We start from the raw sequence: 23,498 nt of genomic DNA on the forward strand, positions 1-23,498 counted from the left end.
ATTTATTTGGAGTTTTAGTATAGAACAAACATAACCCTTTAGGGTGACAGAGAATTTTACAGAAACTGTACAAAGGAACACAATAGGGGATAGGGAGCGATATAAAAACATTAGATATGAGTACATTAAATACAGAATACAATATATATATACACATGTGATATTGGTAAGACAGGTGGGAAGGGAACAATGGTATAGCATAGGTCCGGGCCTAAAACAGGTTCCGGAGCAATAAGAGGCAGATGACACTTAGGCGGGCAGAAACAGTCAGATTAGTCGAAAACAAGTCCAGGTTCTCAGTGTGAGAGGAATTTGTTAGAAAGACATTTTTTAACTTCTTTCCTGAAGACTAATGTGGATGGGTTGCATCTGATCTCAGTACGGAGAGAGTTCCAAATTTTCCAGGTGATTCCGGAGAAGGATCGATAGTAGGTTCAAAACAAAGTAGAACAAGTTCTTTAGAAACTACCTCATGTCAAAGTACCCGTAACCATGGCCATCGCATTTCAGGCTGTAGTATCCTGGTCAATGTGATAATCGACTGTACACCAACCAAAACAAGCTTGCTCCGTGGGGAAAGTGAAAGTGCGCGATGCGCACGCTAGCACCGAACGGGGTGTCTGCAAAACAAGATGTGCTCACGCACTCATGAAAACGAAACTAAGCGTGGGGGCGGGACTTCCGTCTTGTGCGCGAATCAGCGCCCACGGAGTTCCTGGCCCTAGTAGCAGTGGTGACGTGGGGCTCCCATGCCCGAGGGAGAGCCCCGTGGAGGCTACAGAACACTGGATTGCCGGTAAGTGGGACTTTATTCGGGAGCGGGAGCGGGGATGGGGGGCGGGCGCATGTGTGTATGCGACGGCGGGGGTGGGTTCTCTGTATGTATGGGTGCGTGCATGGGTGTTCGTGTGTGTGTCTGTGTGTGCGTGTCTGTATGTGTGTGTGCAGGGGGGGCGGCAGCGTGTGTATGTGCACACGCGCCTGTGTGAGTGCAGGGGGTGGGGGCTGGCTGTGTGTGTGTGCGCTGTGTTTGCATGCAAGCCAAGCAAAAGCAGGGGCTGTGTGTACGTGTCTGCGCAAGCGCGTCTGAGAGGCGCGCTCCCGCGGTGAAAACTGGAAAGGAAAAGCACGTGGCACATTGCTGTCCACATTCCCAAATACGGGTAACATTAGTTGTCTTGCTGACAGCATTCAATGCTTTCGCATTGAATGCTAGGTCAGCTCGACCTAAAAAGAAATGTTGTGTCTTAAGAAGAAAGGAGCTTGTGCTTCTAGGGGATCTGTTTTCGCCCGATAGGGTCAGTTTCTGGGTCAAATAGGAGAGGGAATTGTAGTGTGGTGCTTTGTGGGTCATTATAGCAATTTTGAAGTGAATCCTGGCATCGAGGGTTAGCCAGTTTAGACCAAGGAGGTCGGTTGACATGATCACTCTTTTTGATAATGTGATCAGCCTAGAAGCTGCATTTAATGTAGCCTGCAGTGGTGCAAGTGAGGTTTTCAGGAGGCCCAAGAGGGTCCTGCTACTATTGTCTAATTTTGATAGAACAAGTGCATGAACTGCAGTTGTGAGGTCTGCTCCGGGGAGGAAAGGTTTCAGTTCTCTACGAACATGCAACTGATGGTCCGCTCCCCTGTCTATACTGCTTATGTATATTTACATGGAGAGGTCTTTGTCCAAGGTTATACATATTGATTTGTACGGGTCAATGATGTGTAATGTGTAATTCAAGGCAGTGAGAAGAGGGAGCCAGTCTTTGACGATGGGGTGGTGGGTGGAGAGATCAGTAGGAATTTAGTTTTAAGGGCACTGAGCTTGAGGTGATTACAAGTCCACCAATTTAGCAATTTTGTTAAGGTGTTGTTGAGGGTGTGGATGTCCTCATGGGAGTGGATCTTTATGTACAGTTGGATGTCGTCCGTATACATGTGGCAGGAGATGGGGGTGAGTTTGAGGACTTCAGTTAGGGTCTCCATGTAATAGCTTAACACCTTGGCTGCTAGAGGCATTTTCCTCCTGTGCTGATTAATTGAATTCCTCATTGTTCATGACGAGCTCAGCTCGTCATAAGCACAGCTCAACCGTGCCTCATGACGAGCTGAGCTCGTCATGAGCAGGGAAGGGGTTTAACAGCGTCAACAGAGGATAGAGCCTTGGGGAACACCCAGTGATAAGGGAGACTGATTAGAAAGAATCTTATTGATTAGAATGCGCGGAGATCTGTAGTGTAGAAAAGAGGAGAACCATTTTAGCATAGTGCTGGAAAGGCCCATCCTATGTTCTAGAAGGGAAGCGTGGTTGATGGTGTCCAAGGCGGATGACAGATCCAGAAGGATGACTGAAAGAGAAGAAGCAAGCGCTCCGCAAGGCAGAGAAAAGGTGGAGACTCAATTACTATCAAGTAGAGGCTGAAACCTTTAAAACTCTACTCTCAAAATATAAGGCAGACATCTTGGAGAGAAAGTCAGCTTTCTATGAGGGAAGAATTAGGGAGGCGATTAACATACAGCGAGAGACCTTTGTGATACTAAGGGAACTCACGCAGCGGGGTGGGAAAATTTCTATGAGTGATCAACCAGACTGTGACTCTTTCCAAAGTTTCTTTCTTCAGAAAGTACAGGATATCATTACTGATATCAATGCACGGCCAGTTACAACCATGCTGCCCAGTCTGGTGGCTCAGGTGCCGTCTAGGACTATGAACAGTTTTCCTCCCATCGACGACAAGCGCTTAGCGGAACTTGTTGGACAAATCAAATCAGGCTCTAACACAATCCATTCCCCCCAAGAATTTTTAAAATGGCCTTGCCAGGCATCCAGCCCCAGGTGCTGAGTCTACTGAACAACTCACTGGAAGCAGGCTATCTCCCAACTCAGATGAAGGAAGCTAGGGTCTCCCCACTTTTAAAGAAAGCAGGAACGGACACGAAGACTTAAAAAAACTATAGGCCTATCTCGCAGCTACCATTCCTGAGTAAGATCCTAGAAAAACACGTCCTGGGCACATTAGCCGGTCATCTGGAGGACCACCATCTCCTTCATGCCAGGCAGGCTGGGTTTCGGCCCCAACACAGCACAGAACTAGTCATGGCCTCGGTCGCCGACGAGCTGAGAGTCAGGGCAGACAATAAACAGCCATGCACCCTGATTCTTTTAGACTTGTCGGCGGTTTTTGATACGGTCAGCTATACCATCTTGCTGGACCGTATCGCAAAGCTGTGGATCACAGGCCAGGTGCTTAAGTGGCTGGAATCCTTCCTGTCAGGACGAACTTAGAGGGTGCAGCTGGGAGACCAGTTGTCTGGGATTAGTCATGTGACATGGGGTGTGCCCCAGGGGTCGGCACTATCCCCCCTGCTCTTTAATATTTATTTATAACCGCTGGTGGAGGAGCTTATGCGTAGGAATTGCGAAATCTTCAATTACGCAGACGATACCCAGCTATTGGTTCAGCTGGAAGACACCAAAGAGGCCCAGGAATCAGTGAGGAACCTGCTCAGTTTCACGGTCAACTGGATGACTAACAATCTGTTGAAAGTGAATGCTGATAAAATGGAGGTGCTGGTGATCAGCAACCTAGGGAATCCCTGGTGTGACCTGTATTTGCCCCCAGAGTTAGGAACTACTCCCTCTCCTGGGATGGTGGTAAAAAGCCTGGGTCTGAGGATCGACGCAGACTTCTCGATGGCCCCTCAAGTTTCAGCTGTGGTTGGCTCTTGCACAGGTGTGTTGAGGCAATTACGAAAGCTAGTCCCCATCTTATCAGCCTCCACCCTGCAATCGATCGTATCTGCCACAGTTATCTCAAGACTCGACTATGGCAATGCCTTATATCTCGGCTTGCCACAGAAGCTGTTGAGGAAGCTGCAGGGAGTACAGAACGACACAGCAAGGCTGATCTACTCCCTGCCCAGAAATTCGCACGCAACCCCCCTGCTCCAGAAGCTGCACTGGCTACCGGTAAAATTCAGAGTTCAGTTTAAGTGTATCTGTGTGGCCCATAAGGCACTCTTTGGGAAAGCCCCAGAGTACATTAGGCAACGTCTGAAGAGATATGTTCCTGGTAGATCTCTGCGCTCAGGAAAAACTTTCAATTTGATTCAACCCAGGTTTAAGCTAAAAACCAGAGGAGGTAGGGCCCTGTCTGTGCTTCTCCCGCAATTGTGGAATGAGCTCCCGGCCACTCTGAAGGAAGAATCACAGCTACTACCCTTCAGAAAAAAAATGAAAACCCATCTATTAAGAAAGGCAATGACTCCAGCTTAATTGGGGAGACAGCAGAGGGTATGGGGTAACAGTGTGTTATGTTCTTCTGTTAAGCGCTTAGAGACCGGCGGTGATAGGCGCTATATAAACAATTTATAACATAACTTAACATAACAGGAGGCAAGATTCATTCTGGTCGAGTGAACATAGGGCATCATCACAATAGGAACCATAGCAGTTTCGGTGCTATGACCTGATAGGAAACCAGATTGACCGTGATCAAGGAGTTAGAATTGTTCGATGTGATAGTGAAGCTGTAAGTGCACATATTTCTCTAAGTTTGGCCAAAGAAGGGATGTTGGAGATGGGGTGGTAATTGTTGGGAGTGCCTTGTGTGTGCTATGTCATGCCTATATAATTGCTAAAGAAAAAGAAAGTAGGAAATGTGGATATTGTTTAATGCCTAGCTACAAGTGGTTAACTTTCTGTTTATTGCCATATACATTATTATCAATAACATAGGTTGTTTCTTGAAAAAACTCTCGAGAAATTCTCCTGGATCATCATTTATTTTTATGAATACCATGATGTTCATTCAAAAAGTACTCCACCTTTTTTATTCAAATCATAACCGTTTGAACAACAAACAACTGATTTAGATATTTATTTATTAAGACAGAACGCATACAGTTACAATATGTCTTTCAGTATCCTGCCCCAAAACCAATATGGAATTTCATTTGTGCCCAAGAAAAACGGTGATTTACAAAAAGGGGGTGGTGATGAACAGAGTGTCTGAGTTAAACAGACCACTCTTACCCAGTCCAAAGATCAGGGCTTGATCCATCACCGTTATTTATCTCACTGCCCCATCCCAGCTCAGAACCTGGCTATATGCAAATCAGTCTGTCCCTGGCCCAGTGCATCATGGGAACAGGGCAGACTAAACTACCAAGCCAATTCTTCACCAGAAAGGAGACAAGCTACCGGGGACCGGTTTCTGGCATTTCAGCCTTCTTCGGCCCGGCTTGCTTGAATCCTGATGGAGCAGTGAGAAAGGGACTCATGTCTGAGTATACCCTGCCACACCTATAGTGGCCAAAAACGATTTACAAAAAGGGGGTGGTGATGAACAGAGTGTCTGAGTTAAACAGACCACTCTTACCCAGTCCAAAGATCAGGGCTTGATCCATCACTGTTATTTATCTCACTGCCCCATCCCAGCTCAGAACCTGGCTATATGCAAATCAGTCTGTCCCTGGCCCAGTGCATCATGGGAACAGGGCAGACTAAACTACCAAGCCAATTCTTCACCAGAAAGGAGACAAGCTACCGGGGACCGGTTTCTGGCATTTCAGCCTTCTTCGGCCCGGCTTGCTTGAATCCTGATGGAGCAGTGAGAAAGGGACTCATGTCTGAGTATACCCTGCCACACCTATAGTGGCCAAAAACGATTTACAAAAAGGGGGTGGTGATGAACAGAGTGTCTGAGTTAAACAGACCACTCTTACCCAGTCCAAAGATCAGGGCTTGATCCATCACCGTTATTTATCTCACTGCCCCATCCCAGCTCAGAACCTGGCTATATGCAAATCAGTCTGTCCCTGGCCCAGTGCATCATGGGAACAGGGCAGACTAAACTACCAAGCCAATTCTTCACCAGAAAGGAGATAAGCTACCGGGGACCGGTTTCTGGCATTTCAGCCTTCTTCGGCCCAGCTTGCTTGAATCCTGATGGAGCAGTGAGAAAGGGACTCATGTCTGAGTATACCCTGCCACACCTATAGTGGCCAAAAAAAACGGTGCTCATAATGTATATTTATGTACAACATAGACCGAGCTTGTAAGATAGGTGTCTTGTACAGGTATATGTCGGTGAGACAGTGAGGACCTACACTAATTCCATGACTAATTCCAGCACTGTATCACACCCACATCCACAGCGGGAACTCCTTGTGAAATGACTAGAATAGCAGGATTCTAATAGCTGAACCCTAGAATTCTTAAAGCATAAACATGTACACAGTAACTCATACCATGTTGGTCTCTGCATTTACAATGGTTTGTTTCCAGTAAAATTCCAGGCATTTGTGCATCTTAGAGGAGGCAACCTAAATGAAGAACTGAGCTTAAAAACATAAATCTATTCATAATACACAATTTCCTTTTAAGTTCTTGATTGCACAATATTACTGCTGGAAATTGACTATTCCTAAGCAAAGTATTCATCCATTCTTTTTTTTCACACAGATTGAAAATGAAAGCAGATGTTGTATTGCAGCACCTCTCTATTGCTGTGGCATCAGGCGACCAGAGTTACATGCCTCAGCAAGTTGCAGTGGCAGTTGGAAGAAATCCGAACAACCTGCAGGAGGTTCGAGATGTTCACATACCCCGCAATATGAATGGCTATGTCACTTTGTTGGAAAATGCCAACATTAATCAGCTATGTGAGTCCATATCTAATGTAATGTGTGTCATTTTGTATCTCTAAAAAAAGTTGAACATATCAGTGGAATAGTCTTTTTTACAGCTGAGTGAGATGGTTATTGAATCATGGAAGAAATTACCTTAATGGCTTTCCTTTTTTTTTATGTGGATCACATAGAATACTTCTACAGTGATCTGCCTGGAGCTTATGCTGCTGTTTTCTTACATATTTTTATTTTATTTGTTCTCTCATTTTAATTGTTATTATTTGGCAGTTTATTTTTTCCAAAAGTCTCTTCCCGATTCCCTCTGCATGCGCCTTAGTTAGGCTAGACGTCCTTCCCACCCTCTGGTGCCTGATGTAGGTCTGTCATTCCAGACCGAAATTAGCATGTGGCACCTATGCCATCTCTACCATAGTGGGGCTTTCAGAGTGAACTATTGATTATGACATTTTTTGCCAGCCTACCACATTGTGTAAGTAATGGTTGAGCGCCAGCTTGACCAGGAGTCTCTCCTCATGAATACTGATTCTTCATACTTAAATGTGAAGAGATTTTGGTAGAAGCATGTAAGCTAGCATTTTGCATAACTTCCTTTATTTGTTAATCTCGACAGCCCTTGAAAGAAACCACAAGAACTTTAGAACCTTATATTGGAACACAGAACAAGAACACTCCTATCCCATATAAACACTTTACCCTCTTTTCTTCCTCTTTTGGATGCCACCTGTAACTAATTTCCATTGTTCAGTAATTCTTCAATAACTCCTTTATCAAAATCATGCTCACTGACTCTTTGAAATCATCATAATCTTTATTCAGTTTTACAGTGAAAACCATAAAGGAGACAAATAAAAAAGTACAACACAATTTATCTGGAAGATTTAAGTATAGTTTCACAGTGTCCTTTTGAAAGCACCTTATAAAAAACATGCAACATGATAAGATTTCATAGGGTATAAGCTGTATATACAATAAAGCAGGCCTCACCTTTCCAAAAGTCTTTCCTTTAAGCAAGGGATAATAACCCCTGTAGTTGCTTATAAAATGAATAAAACATATTAAAGTGGATAGTAATTTATGTGGAGACCACATCACGTGAGAGAAGATATCTTTGCCCAAACCTTTGATACTGCCAGTAAACAATTATCCAAAGCGGACACAGCACCAGCCCTATGCGGTGAGTGCAGTGCAGCGGGTTCACAGCCCAGGCCAGGTTGGGACTGTGCCTTACCTTGCTTGTAAACTAGAGACCCATAAAAGTACCAGGAGTTTGGGTGCTCCACCACTTCATAGTGAGAGAGTGCAACGTACTGCTTCAGAGGGGGGCAAAGGACCGAAGCCCATCTGACTGGTGTTGGGAAAACTAAGGCCTTTTGGCGCAAAGTGAGCTGCACTGATCACAGTAGATCCACACGTCCGGCTGCGGGATGCCCCCACTAGGGGCCTTACTCCCCCCAAGACCACCTGCTTTCCCCTGGAGAGTGTTCGGGGCTTCCTGAGGCCTTGTCGGCCCCTTTCCCGATTAACACAGCAGAAGAATCTTCATGGGCGAGACTGCAGCAAGATCGACGAGGACAAAGGGCGTTTGCCTGCCCAAAGCAATACGATCACCTAGTACACATCTACTAACATGCACTCCCTCTGGATCGCCAGGCAAATGGATCCTTTAGGTGCAGCTGAGCTTGATGTGTGAGATAGGGGAAACCTCCAGGTCTGAGTTACCGGCTGCAATCCATGGATGGGCTCTGCCTTCGAAGGGAAAATTGAAGCAGTCTCTCAGTGGCAGCTGCCGCCAATTGAAACTAATAGGGTGTTGCGGGGGTTGGGACATAAAAATCACTTATTTGCTGCTCCGTTCCTGCTGCTGGCCTCCTCGTTGCCTCTGCTCCTCTTCTCCTCCGGACGTGGATGGGCCTGAAAGCACCGGCTCCCCATACACTGCTCATAGCATGAAAGAAGCGCCAGGATTGGTCTGAGAAGCCTCGTTTGCCACTCAGACTGTGCCTGGAAATGTGTGGCCTTTCTCCAACCCAACTGTGAAACACAGCTGGGTTGGAGAAACATAAGCATGCATGTCAGTTTGGTCGGCCAAAGACGGCCGGCCAAACTGACATTGCGCAATTATAAGTGCACACTAATCCTCCCTGCCATGTCCCGGACTCCTCCCCACCCACATAAACGCAGAGATAAATAAAACTAAAATAACAATACTTTATTATAATTTTATTTATCATCTGGTGGCAGTGAGACGAAGCTCCTCCGCCATTACGGCGGAGACACCCTGCAGTCTCTATAGAGGAAAACCTGCTGTGGTCAGACGTACACAAAGTGGGATACAGGGTCCAAGCGGTCGCGAGCCCCATATCAGATCTCTAAACTGAAGTCGGAGTCTTAAAACCCAAATGGTGATGCTCACCACAGAGATGAGAATCCTTAAAGACTGAGCAAAATAGGTGGGGATCTGCTCCTGCCACAACAATCTGTAATTTCTGGGTTTTGCGAAGTCGGCTGAGATCTCTGATGTGGGACCCTTCCTAGAGCGGTGGATATGGGTAGTGTTGCACTCAGAGGGTCTCTCCTCAACGTTCATGTTGAGAATGCCTACACTGCCCTTACCACTCAATCCCCGCCTGGAGGTCCTCCAAAACCCTCCATAGCCCTAATCCTAGACTACAGAGACAGGGACTGTGTCCTCGCAGCAGCTAGAAGAGCGGTGCAGTGCTCCTTCGAAAATCACACTATAGCTCTCTACCCTAACTACACCAGGAAAAAGCAATTGCAGTGTCAATTCTACACAGAGGTGAAACAGAAGCTGTGGGTGCTAGAGCTTCACTATATGTTCCTGCGCACCTGAAAGTGATAGCCCAGGGAAAGACAAATTTTTTTAATCCACTTGAGGTGTCGGCCTGCCTGGAGATGTGGGACAAAGTGTGCCGCAGGGGTTTGGAGGCCACCTTACCCTGAGTTCGGAGCCAGGATTGAACAGCGGTCTGTCACCAACGAAGGTGCCGGAAATCAGTGAGCAGAAGGGGCCGACCACATCGTTGTCCAGGAGGATGGTACTTTAGCCCGAGATGGGGAATCCTCATCAGAGGAGCCAGACATCTCTGCAGATCATCTAGACATTGGGCTGGAGGAGGGTGACCGGGGTAGATGAGCAGGCCTCCCTTAGTGGTCTCCTAGAGACAGACCTGTGATAAAGTCCCTAATGCTTGGCGTCTGCTGTCCTGCTATTGGATGGGGATGTAACTGATTTAGTTGACTTCACCCTTCCGAGACTACTTAAATTACCTTCTGTTACGCTGTGTGATGTCCATCTGAAAAACGGGCCCGGGTCCAATGGAAGAGCAGGCCCAAGGCACTCATACCCCCATGTCCTCTGACTTCCCTGTTAAAGCGCAAGCACCACAAGGTACTGGGGGTGCCCACAGCGAGATCTGAGCTGGTAGTGTTTGTACCAGGCTATCTACCTCACTGGTTTGGCCTGAGCTGATCGTCAACTGCCAGTGAAGTCATAGTTCCTAGGGTGCTTGTATATTTTATAGTCCTCTTTTCAGTATTGGAAGTGACTAACTGTTGAGAGGGAGAGTGGATGGGAGCTGAATGCACACCCATTCTTGAGAATGGGCGAGGTCGTGTTACACTTTGGCAGACCGACAGTACGGTGAGATGGGCTTCTGCCCAAACGGAGTGGGATGGGAGCCGATTTACGGGTTCTACATTTGTTGATTTTGTTCTCAATATGGCAGCTGATTGCCTCAGGGATTGATACATACACCATGCGACCAACTGGGAACAGGCCGTGCCAGTGTATGATAATTAGGTTGGCTATGGCACTATGTCGAAGGTAATGAATAGATAGCTAGTGACGTTGAATGTTTGGGGCCTGTGCAACTGCCTTAAAGCATGGAGTATTTTCCCATTTTGGTCTATACCAAATTCAAATTGAACTACTCCAAAAGACACACCTCCTCCGGGCTGAGATAGGGAGGTTAAAGAAACGCTGAAGGGGCACATGTACGCTTCTACCTACTTCATTTGTGCCAGTGGGGGTCTGATGTGGTTCGCAGCTTGGGTTCCAATGACAGAGCAGACGGTGATAACGGAACCGATGGGTAGATATGTTATTGTGACTGGAGTCCTCCAAAGGGTGAAGTCCTGTATTGTAAACGCTTGTGCCTCTAACATAAATGATAACTTATTTTTCTGAAATATTCGAACATTGATAGTCCCTTACATGAATATGCGGCTCATTTGGGTTGGGGAGTTCAACAGAATGCTAAATTTGCAGTTAGAGAAATATCCTCCCAATATTGGGTGCACAACCTAATATGGAGAGGGCGCTTACAGAGGTACTAGTAGACCTGAACTTATTTGAAATATGATGCCATTGCCACCCAAGAGACAAAATATACTCTTATTACCTTTGCTGTAAAACTCATAGTAGACTGTACCTCGCAGTGTACTTACACCATTTGTTTAGTTTACAGAAAAAAGTGTCTTTTCAACACTTGATTGCACTGTTAGTTTAGCTTCCTTGATTGAGAGGTTAGCGCTCGTCTTCAGGGTGCGTGGGTGTTTTTCTCAACCCGAGCCGTGTGTTGGAACGGTCTCCACGTCCTGTGCTGGCTCTGGTGTAAGTACTTATCTGTCTGTCCTGTATGTCCTGGCGAATGCTCTATAGACCCGGCTGAGCCAGAAAGAGCAGAAACATGTCGACCGTTTTTGAAAAGATAGAAGGTGATTCAGTAACTTGATCAACCACCATATCCAACCATTTTTAATAACATTACCTCTCCTTTTTATATTAAAGGTTCTTTTTGGTGAGGCATTGTTTTTTAGTTAAAACTCTTTTCTTTCCTTTACCTTCTCTCTGGGGGTGCCCCTCATTCTCTAGACACTGCTACCCAGACCAGAGGTTGCCTCAGGATGAAGCTGGCATTTAGCACGTAATTGGACACCGATGACTATGCCATAACGCTAAACGTGGGGTGGATAACCGATATACACCGCATTTGGCATCATAGCGTTTATGAGGGTGATCCATTATAACCAGTGGTTATGAAGCTACAAGTGTCCATTCTCCATTCTGATTAACTAACTTGCTCACCAGACTTCTTATGGTAGTGGGTGCCGTAGTGCTCCCAGACTAAACCGGTGCCTCAATCATATATTGCACGCACTCGCGATCTTAACCCGTTCATTGGACATGGTTGGCCGGCACTACTTGTGGGCGGTCCTACGTGTGATGGCCTTTGAACTGCAATTTACGCAGTCGATGCAGCTCCTATACACGGACCGGATGGCAAACCTTCATATGGGCTTCTTGGTCTCAGAAGCCTGGAAGCTGGAAAGGGGCACCAGACAAGGGTGCCCTTTTTCTCCGTTGCTGTTTGCAGTTGGAGTGAAGCTGCTGTCCTGTAGGTTGCGGATGAGCCTGGACCTATGGGGCACTAAACTAGTAGACACATAGTATGTCATGTCAATGTACACAGATGACACCATGGTGTACTTGCGGGCGCCTACCCCATCTATTCCTCATTTAATTAGTGCTAACTTTAAACTGGAAGCAGGTAGGCAGATTGAGTTTGGTGTTGAAAGAATTGTAATTTACAGCTCTCTTTAATGGTAAAGTTGCATTTTAAGTCACAATTCCGAAAGTGCCACTTTTACAAAGTTGTCATTTGCTTGCCCTGCCCATTTGGTGACTGCAGATTGTTCTTGGGTCACATGGCTAGGTGTTGCTGGCAGTTGGTATTTGTGTATTCTTCCCAGACCGTGAGGCCAAGGGAATATAGGTGTTGGCAGGATAGGTCACTCTGACTTAGAGAGGGCAGATCTGTCACTTATCACACTTGCACATCACAAAGGCCCTGCCTGAACATACAAAGGGTTTGTCATGTTCTACTAGCATCATTTGTTTTAATTTAATGGCCTGTGTAAATATATCATGATACTGCTAAAACTTTTATTGATTCCTCCAGCATGAGGAATTTGTTAGTATAAGTTTTAGAATATGTTACTATATTGTGAGTTATTTAAAAAACAAATATGTAAGTGTCTTTGTACAAAAATTAATAACCTATTGCTTGTCTTATACAGATGTACAGATAAATATCAAGCGCTGCCTCAGCGATGGTTGTGACACTAGGATTCGTGGTTTAAGGGCAGTCGGCTATCAAAAAATCAAGAAACCTGGGATTTCTGTCTCCGATGCATCGGCGGTCTGGTACTTGTCTCTTTTGACATCACTAGTGACTGCTTCTTTGGAGACAAACCCAGCAATTGCAAAGGCTGTTTTGGAAAATACACAGTAAGTATATTGTTCGTTGAGTTTCTTTGCAACTGATATAGATACTGTTAATTTGTTTTAACCATTTTTTCAGCTGTATACATTTGTGATTTTGTTTCAGACGTATAATTTTGGCATTATTAGCTTTTGTATCGTACCTTATGTATACTCTAGCATGTGCATATATTATTGTCATTGGTATTAGTAGCAGTATCGATATTTGACATTACAAATAATAATGGTAATGTTAATAATACTACTAATACATTTATAGAGCAGTGGTTCTTGACCTTTTGACTTAATGTGAACCCCTCCTGGAATCCAGGGAGCCCCATTGGAATTCTGGGACCCCCACTGAATAATTAATGGGATCCGGGAACACCTACATGCTCATAACGGGAAGGCGGGGTCCCCAGCCTAACCAATTTTGTTGATTTGAACCACAAAACAATACACAAATAATCAAATATTTTATTTAATTGACAAACAAATTTAAAACAAACATAATTTTATTGTTATTGGGAAGACTGGAGCTTTTCTAAATTCAATTAAGGCAACCTATCGTCCATACTATGTTCTGTTTGATGCACTTGGACTGTCCCACGAATCAGTCTGAGAATACCAACTTAATTTTTAGGCTCCATTGTCAAATTCTTTCATGTTTATACAGCGTTTAAAAATGTTCAGTTTTTTTAAAAATTTATATTCACTTTATTAATCTATCAGTATTATTTAATTGTCTAAGCAGTCGCGTACCACAGGTTAAGAACCGCTGTTATAGAGCATTTCATAGTTCCATTATGCCATTTGTAAGCGCTGTAAATAACTGTTACTATTGCCCAAGTTAATGGTTCTCAATTTACTGACCGAGGAAGGATGGATGTAAGATTGAGTATTCTTTGCTGGGATTTTCATTCAGATCACTGTATACATCACTGGAACGTTTTAAGCTTATGGAGTCATCATGCAAATTGCGATATAATCGCTTTACAAGAGACATGGCTGCAAGAAGAAATTGCGTTGGCTGGCTTCACGCACTACTCGGTACCCGCTGAAAAATGTAAAATCTATTGTTGAGCCATCGGTGGTCTTTCAGTCTACGTGTCATCAGCTCTAAAAATTAATTTGGAACAACTCAAATCTCCTGATCCAAGTATTAAAGTAATTAAATTATCAGGACTAGCTGCAAGCAATAAAATGACAACTATCCTGATTAATTATTACACACAACCTAAAATTAGAGAGAAAAAGATAAAAAATGCCTTATTATGTGATATAATAACGGACTTTCGTAGCACCGAGCCATCGTTGAACATGATAATTACCGGTGACTTTAATTCCAACCTGATACACTCCTTGGAGAAAGATGAAATACTAACTGCAGATAACATGCACTGGAGCGTTCCACAACAGACCCAAGGCGGGGTAAGGATCAGAATGGATCGATTAGGCACTCAATTGGTGACAGAATTGGAGTACTTAGGCATGCGTGTCCTGAACAGAAGGACTGATGAAGATCGACCGCCTAAAAAAACCTTCTATGGTCTGCATGCCCAATCAATACTGGATTATACAATCGTAAGTCTTTCGCTATTTCCCTTATTAAATCGTTTTTATATTGAATACTTGCCCATGAGTGATCATGCAATGCAACACATTAAATTCAACTTGTGCGTGGAAAGATTCCAAGCATCATATATACTCGAGGGCCAACTATGCACAATAATCAAAAAGTATAAATTGGTCTAATTCGAATAAAATCGCGTGGTTCTCGATAATAGAGGATACGATGAACAATTTAGGTGACATCCCAATCAATAATATTCAAGCATGGTCTCTCTTTCTAGAGAATCTAAAGCTACAAATGATATCACCAGATACGAAGGCCAATAGACTCGGTTTAAATAGCAAATTGCCGAAGGAACGGAAAGATCTAAGAAGTGATCTGCGAAAAACACATAAAAAGTTACAATCGAATGTCAAAGATTCTTGTCAATTGGACATTTTCCAGGCTCTAGGAAAGTTGTACAAAAAGGTCTGGGAGCATAAAAAAGGGATAAATGAGAATTTTTGGACTAAATTGCTCTTTAGCTCCAAACTCCCGAATTCGATTACTTTCTGGAAAATTATAAATCAACTAATTAGACCTTCGAATGTACTTACATCGAATGTGCAGGAAAGCGAATGGGCTACTTTTCTCTCGTTAAAATTTAAAGAAAATAAAGAAAATACAAGAAAAATCTCAGGGAGTCAACTAATTCTAGAATATCATCATAAAAGGACAAATGAGGCGGAATGCTGCAGTCAGCTATTAATAACTAAACCAAGCAAAGCTCAACCTCGGCTACAACACTCGGAACTTACTCTGCGGAGGAGCTTACTCTGCGGTGGAGATAATAAAAGTAATTAAAAAGGGCAAGAGCAACGGGGCCCGGGGGCCAAACGGCATCCCGCAAGCAGCTTACAAACATGCACCCGAATATTGGAGCCCATTTCTTGAGAACCTCTTTGCTGATGCACAAACCTACAACCAAGTTCCGGAAAGTTGGAAAGGATCCATAATAATGCCCATATGTAAAGGTGGCGATAGAACCAACCCACTTAACTACCGACTAATAGCACTGCAGGACGTTGAAGCAAAATATTTTGCATCACTTCTCTTAAAAGACTTGGTAACATGGTCTGGAGAAAGAGAATTGATCCCAATAAATCAAACAGGGTTTAGAGAGGGGATCGGAACAATTTCGAATATTTTATCCATTACTATGATAGCTGAAAAATGCCTGCGCACCAAACAGGAGCTGAACCTATGTTTTATAGATTTGCAAGCCGCATTTGACAGTGTGGATCGGGACCTATTATGGGCAAAATTGAGAGCATGGGCTATACCTGAGAGCATATTAAGGGGCCTGTTGCTATTTTACTCAGACACATGGACACAAGTAAAACTAGGGGATGGTTCCCGTTTATCAAGAAAAGTGTTCACAAGAACCGGATTAAAACAAGGTTGTGTCCTGGCTTCACACCTATTCAATCTATTTCTCTCGGATCTTTCCGGTAAATTAAACTCCTGTAATGCTCATTCACCGAAATTAGGCAATTTGCAACTCACACATCTCGCATATGCTGATGACTTTGTGCTCATGAGCTTAACAAAAGTTGGTATGTCCAGGCTACTAACTGAACTTTCAGTTTTCTTGTCCGCAAACAAACTGTCTCTGAATTTATCGAAGACCAAAACAATGTTAATTACCAACCGGCGCTCAATAGATTACAATATCTGCATTGAAGGAAAAAGGCTGGAAAGTGTATCAAATTATAAATATCTGGGATACTTTATCGATGATAAGTTGGCTTTAAAAGACCAGAAAAATTATTTGACACAAAGAGCTGGAGCCCTAATCTTTGCATTCAGCCCCCTGTCAAAAGATTTGGATGGCCCATCTCTTAAACCATTACTAACTGTAATTGCCAGCAAAGCTCTTCCCACCTTCGCTTATGCAAGTGTAAGGATTCCGCCCTACTAAACAATCGAATTACCAAAATCTACAAGAGAGTCTTTCAACTCCCGCGCTCTGCTTCACCAGCGCAAACGCGCTTAGAATTTGGCCTTATGAACGAGTCAGTGGGAAGACCGTACACATGCATAAAGGTATGGTACCGGATTAAGATGAATGCCATGGATAATAATCTAAACAAATTTTTATGGCAGTAATTGGAAACACAAAAAAAATCAGAGGCAAACAAATTCCTGTCCAGCGCGCTGGAATTAACATGTACTGCACAGCTTTGGGACAAAAATTTGCCATTTATTTCATTCAAACAGGCAATAAATGAAGCTGCCAAATTTCATTCACTGATAAGGAAATCTTTTCCCATCGCTCCCACTCATGGGTTGTGATCAACAGCTATAAATCACTTATTCCGGCGTCTTATTTGGATTCCACTTAGTCAGTTTTTATCAAAAAAAGGTTGATGGCCCTAAGATTTGGTAAATATCCAACATTGGCTGACGAGCCTGCTTGGAAACATCCTGCAACCATTGCCTGTCGGCTCTGTGGTCACATTAAGGAGGACATATATCACATCATATGTCACTGTAAGAAGCTGAATCAGGAACCAACGCTCTTCTTAAAGAACTGCTTTCTGGTTAAGAGATTACGCACTTTCAGGACAGCGGTCATTGGCTGCTTGGACTCAATGGACTCACAAACGAACTGTCAGATTATAAAGTTCCTGCTTGCTTTTGAAAAGTGCTTGAAAGCAATTTAATATTTTTTTTAAACATATTATGTTTTTCTGGCTTCTTTATTCTTCCCCATTTTAAGTTTTTTTTATATACGAGCATTTGGATTTTATTTTGCTGCAACTTAATCATTGAACATCCTTTTTAGGTTTCGCCTGTCGAAATCTATTGTTTACAAGTATGTGGGCTTTGTCCCGCCTCTGTCTTCCATTGGCTAGCTCCATAAATGGAGGCTAGCCATTGGAAGAGAGGCGTCCGTCATTCTGCGATGCGACTCGTGGGTGTTCCGGCGATTTTATTTATTTATTTTTTTCTTTTCTTTCTCATCCAGCCCCTTTTAGCACGTCATTGCGGCGGTGGGCGGGTGTTTTTTTTTTTTTTTTTACCGTGTTGTTTTTCGTCTTTTTCGAAGTGCCTTTAGCCGGAGTGTTGCTGTTTTTATTTGCGATCAGGTAAGCAGCATTTTGTTTATATTTTAAACTGTTTGTTTTACGTCTTTGTGTGTCTCGTTGCTGCCTCGTTTTGTGAATGTTTCGCTTTGCACAGTATGCTTGTAACTTGTGCCCATTCCCGCCCCCCCCTCCCGCTGTCCGTGTGCCCGTTAACCCGGCCCCCTCCCTCTGTCCGTCTGCTGTTAACCCGCCCCCCCCGCTGTCTGTGCCTAATGCTTGTTGTTTTGGTGTCAGAGAGCTGAAGACCATAATAACGAGACTGGTGGCTGGTTTCAGGGGCAGCGTTTGAACGGAATACGCATTTTAAATCTTGATTGAGGACAGCCAGTAAAATAAAAGTGATCGCCTGTGAGCGGGAAACAATGAGTCAGGTTTTGATTGCGAAGACTTTACCAGAATCGTGCTAATTGAACGCGATTCAACTGTCTCGTGCAGCATCGGTCGCTCCCCAGGGTCCCTGGAAACTGGGTATCGTAGCGCTTGAGGAGATATTGCCACCAGTGTTTGTGTTTAGCATTCTAGTAGTGCTGCTTAAGCTTTACTCTCAGCCCACATCGCGCGAGTGATTGCTTTTCCGGTAGCGCGAGTAAATATTAAATTGCCTGCTGCGCTAGTAACAGCTGTTGACTCTGCCTGCTTCCAAGAGAATCTGCGCCTCTGCCCACATTGCAGAATCAATTCCCTGCTTCTGGCGATATCGTGGTGCCTGTGCTGAGATTAGCGGACATTTTGTTTCTTGTTGTGCCTGCCAGCCCGCCCCTCCACCCCGAGCACACCTCCCTGCGGCCCCTCCCTCGCTCCGCCCCCCTCCTAAATCCATTTATGACAGATGAACCTACGTGCAGCGTCCACGCGCAGCGGTTGCGCCCCATGCGCGCCGAAGGTGCGCCAAAGGTAAGCCCGTCTACGCCCGTCCGCGCCTGGCCCGCGCCCAGCACCTGTCCCCCTGGTCCCCACCGCACCCAACCCACCAGAGTCACTTATGATGTCGCAACTCTCCTCGCCCTCAACCCCGGACGCACACCACAATGCTGCGATGCCGCCCCAGGTCGTACCCACGGCCCATTCGCCTGCCTCTCCTGCAAGTTCGATCGATACAATAACAATGGTCAGAGTCTATAGATTCACTGTAACATCAAATGTAATACATGCATTTAGTCATATATGGAGCCAAAAGATTGCTACAACCAAAGTGTGCTTCTATTTTTATTCATTATTTTAGCACATTGTAGTTTGAGTACCCAGTTTCAATCAAAGGGTCCCAGGGTTTATCAAATATCATTCTATTTAGACATAGAGGATATGTTATTCAATTACTTCATTGAATCACACAATTGCCTTGGGGCACAGCTCTCATATAATAGTGTAGAACTTATATGGAGACAACAGCACAAATGATATCAAATCATGAACATTTCAATGCGCTCAAAGTGGTGGAAAAGGGAAAAGTTCAGATGGGATAGGTGTGATGGGAAAGAAGTGAGGACTGGGTAAAGGTAGTTGTGACCTTAAAACAATCACAGTGCTATAAAATACATCCTTTACAGTCTATATTTCGATCTGTAGTTCCAATAAACTCTTTAACATAGGATCCGTTTTACTCCGTTAGTTATTCCTATGTGCAGAGAATAGATATGGTCTGGTCTACGTTTCGACCCCCTGGATAAAGGGTAAATTAAATCCTCAGGCTGGGGTCTTCTTCAGGACAAGGAAAGACAGGAGCGCTTCATATAAGGCCCTTGGGTGGCCAATGTAGTAGGACCGTCGTGGGTTCCTTTCATTCAAGTTGTAGTCCTGTATTCATTGGGATGGGGAGCTTTCCATATCAAAAATCCTGTTCTTTCAATGGTCACACCCGGACCAACGTTGTTGCGGTATGGGAATCACGCAACCCACGGTCTCCTGCAAGTTCAACTGCTTCAGGACCCTCACCAAACCCACTTCCTCCACACACAGCTCCGACTCTAACCGCCTGAAGTGCATCCTGCTGAACACCCGCTCGGTCCACAGACACGCAACGGAACTCTGGGACCTACTCGACACTGCGTCACCGGACATCGCCTTCCTTACAGAAACATGGATGAACGCATCATCAGCACCCGACATCGCCATAGCCATACCGGACGCTTACAAGATTACCCGAAAAGACCGCACCAATCAAACAGGAGGTGGCATCGCCATCATCCATAGGAACACCATCAAAATCACGACCAGCTCCGACGATAATCTTGCAACCGCCGAACATCTCCACTTCCAGATCCACACCGACCCTTGGACCACTCTTAGAGGCACCCTCATCTACAGGCCTCCAGGAACCCGCTCACAATTCAGCGAAGACATCACTGACTTCATCAGTTCACATGCCCTCGCCTCCGAGAACTACATTCTTTTAGGAGACTTCAACTACCACCTTGAAAACAAACACGACAGCAACACCTCCAACCTTCTGGACAACCTGGCCAACCTCTGACTCAAACAACTTGTTGACACCCCCACCCATATAGCTGGACACACGCTCAACCCTATCTTCACCTCCAGCAAGTACATCTCCTTCGACCACACCACAGCTCTCCACTGGACGGACTACAGCTGTGTTCACTTCAGCTACAAAACCACCCTGACCCACAACCGCCCACAACCTATTCCTCGGAGAAACTGGAACAAAATCACCTCTGACCAACTCCGCACTTCGCTCAACCAAAACCCTCCCACCCTCTCATTGGACCCAAACCAAGCGGCCACCAATCTCAAGCAATGGATCACCCACAGTGCCGACGAATTAGCACCCCTGAAAAAGCACCAGATCAAATCAGCCAGCAAAAAGGCTCCCTGGTTCAATGATGACCTAAAACAATCCAAGAAGCTATGCCGCACCCTGGAGAAATCATGGAGAAAAAACCCAACCACCGACAACATGGCCACCCTCAAGGCAGCTACCCGCAAACACCACCAACTGATTCGATCCACCAAGAAATCAGCATTCAAGGATCGTCTAGACAACAACACTCACAACAGCAAGGAACTCTTCAACATCGTCAAAGAATTCACCAACCCCACAGCAGCATCTAACGACATCACTCCCTCCCAAGACCTCTGCGATGCGTTATCCTCATTCTTCTACAACAAAATTGCCGACATCCACAACAGCTTCGAGAACACTCCCAGCGATCAACCCTCCCCACCCCCTCAGATCCTGCTCCGCCAACTAACATCCTTAGCGCCTGGAACCCAATCACCACTGAAGACACCATCCGCCTCATGAACTCAATCCACTCTGGTTCGCCAACCGACCCCTGCCCCCACCACATCTTCAACAAAGCTGACTCCATCATCGCACCCCATCTCCGTGATGTCATCAACTGCTCGTTCAACTCTGCCACCTTCCCAGAAAGCTGGAAACATGCCAAACTCAGCGCCCTCTTAAAGAAACCCACAGCAGACCCCTCTGAACTTAAAAACTACCGACCCATATCCCTCCTCCCATTCCCGGCCAAAGTCATTGAGAAAGCCGTAAACAGCCAGCTCGCCGCCTTCCTTGAATCCAACAACTCCCTCGACCCCTCTTAGTCCGGATTTCGAGCCAAACACAGCACCGAAACCGCCCTCATTGCAGCAACAGACGACATCAGAACACTACTGGACAACGGAGAAACAGTGGCCCTCATTCTACTCGACCTCTCCGCCGCTTTCGACACAGTCTGCCACAGCACCCTCATACAACGCCTCAGCAACATCGGCATACAAGGAAATGCCTTGGACTGGATCATCTCGTTCCTAGCGGGGAGAACTCAGAGTGTCCGACTTCCCCCATTCAACTCAGAGGCTACTAAAGTCATCTATGGAGTCCCACAAGGATCATCACTCAGTCCCACCCTATTCAACGTCTACATGAGCCCACTCGCATCCATCGCGCGCCAACACAACCTCAACATCATCTCTTACGCCGACGACACCCAATTAATCCTTTCCCTCACCAAAGACCCCAACACCGCCAAAACCAATCTGCACGAAGGCATGAAAGAAGTAGCCGAATGGATGAAACGTAGCCGCCTAAAACTCAACTCCGACAAAACAGAGGTGCTCATCCTGGGATCTTCCCCCTCGGCCTGGGACGACTCTTGGTGGCCTTCCGCTCTGGGCACAGCACCCACACCCACTGACCATGCACGGAACCTTGGCTTCATCCTAGACTCCTTTCTATCGATGTCCAGACAAGTCAACGCAGTCTCATCCTCCTGCTTCAACTTTCTTTGCATTCTCAAAAAGATCTTCCGCTGGATCCCCCTCGAGACAAGAAAGACTGTCACCCACGCACTGGTCACTAGCCGACTGGATTATGGGAACACACTATACGCCGGAATCGCATCAAAATTACAGAAAAAACTCCAACGCATCCAAAACGCATCAGCGCGACTCATATTGGACATCCCTCGCCAAGATCACATCACCGGACACCTAAAAGACCTCCACTGGCTTCCCATCAACAAAAGAATTACATTCCGTCTTCTCACCCACGCACACAAGGCCCTCTGCAATCTGGGACCCGAATGCCTCAACACTCGTCTGTCCTTCTACAAACCCACCCGCCAACTAAGATCGTCCAATCAAGCCCTCGCCGCAGTCCCGCGCATCCGAAAATCCACCATGGGAGGAAGATCCTTCTCCTTCCAGGCGGCCAAGACCTGGAACTCACTCCCCACTCGCCTCCGCCTTACTCAAAACCACATCTCCTTCAGAAAAGAACTTAAAACCTGGCTTTTCGACAAATAATGAACCCCTTCCCAAGCGCCTTGAGACCCTCTGGGTGAGTAGTGCGCAATATAAATGCCTGAACTTGAACTTGAACTAGAAACACGCAGAGTCTGGTGAAGGTGTATCTGAAAGAGGACTGACTTCTGAGTCCTGGTGCAGCTTCTTGCAACCTGCACTCTTTAAACAAATTCCACAGTTTGAATCATGATATTACTCATAGATTCAGGTTTATTAGGAGAAATTGATCCATAAAAGAGGCAGTAAAATTATATTGTGACACTCCTCAATGGCGGCCTTTTGTAGTCAGTAGACAAACGTGCACTCCAGTGGAGAGCGCTACTTACTGCTGGGAGTCCTCTTGTGCCTGCACTTTGTGCGCTGCCGTCGCCGCAAGAGGGAGTCCAGGCATGCACAGTCCTCTTCCCGGGTGCAAGGTGCTCGTCCAACTGGATGCCGATTTTGCAGAAAAGCTTCACCAGGGACCCGATTCCAAAAGGGGGAAAAAAAACAGGAAAAAAACGTGTGTGTGCGCCAGAGAGTGAGGAAGCAGCTCTGCCTGTCGGTGCTGCTGGCTGTGATCAGTGACTGAGCTGCTGCACTAGTCTCAGGAGACTCCTGGCAGCTCACACGGACAGGCACACTCCACACTGCATCTATTAACGAGCAGCTCGGCAGCTCGGGAAATGAAGTCCAGGCCAAGGGGCGCTCGCAGCTGCGGCTGGAATCAAGTGCCTAGCACTCCAGCCGCCTGCTTACACATAAACGGGCTTCTTAGTCTAAGAAGTAACATCCATCCCTCCCCCACCGCCAGACTCGAGGCTTCAAGCTCTAACTTGTGCATTTGAAACAGTGACCACAGCGCCATGAATACGCCCAACTCTGGAAGGGCATATCTGAATATGGAACCAGAGGCAGTTCATGTTATGTGTATGTCTCTGGGTGTGTGTGTGTGTGGCTCTGGGTGGGTGTGTGTGTGGCTCTGGGTGGGTGTCTGTGTGGCTCTGGGTGGGTGTATGTGGGGCTCTGGGTGGGTGTGTGTGGGGCTTTGGGTGGGTGGGTGTGTGGCCCTGGGTGTGTGTGTGGCTCTGGGTGTGTGTGTGTGGTTCTAGGTGTGTGT

At 45.7% G+C, this 23,498-nt stretch overlaps 1 protein-coding gene across 1 annotated transcript in view; it reads left to right on the forward strand.

Moving 5' to 3' along the window:
* The window catches only part of ZZEF1 (zinc finger ZZ-type and EF-hand domain containing 1), a 1,733,356-nt gene that overhangs the window by 103,507 nt on the left and 1,606,351 nt on the right, over nucleotides 1–23,498 (forward strand). Inside the window, exons 5-6 of the mRNA XM_086954803.1 lie at nucleotides 6,455–6,654; nucleotides 12,742–12,952. Coding sequence (XP_086810929.1) covers nucleotides 6,455–6,654; nucleotides 12,742–12,952 — 411 coding nt within the window. The remainder of the gene's footprint in view (nucleotides 1–6,454; nucleotides 6,655–12,741; nucleotides 12,953–23,498) is intronic.

This window comes from Lissotriton vulgaris, chromosome 2_1, assembly GCF_964263255.1.
Source record: "Lissotriton vulgaris chromosome 2_1, aLisVul1.2, whole genome shotgun sequence".
Taxonomy (NCBI): domain Eukaryota; kingdom Metazoa; phylum Chordata; class Amphibia; order Caudata; family Salamandridae; genus Lissotriton; species Lissotriton vulgaris.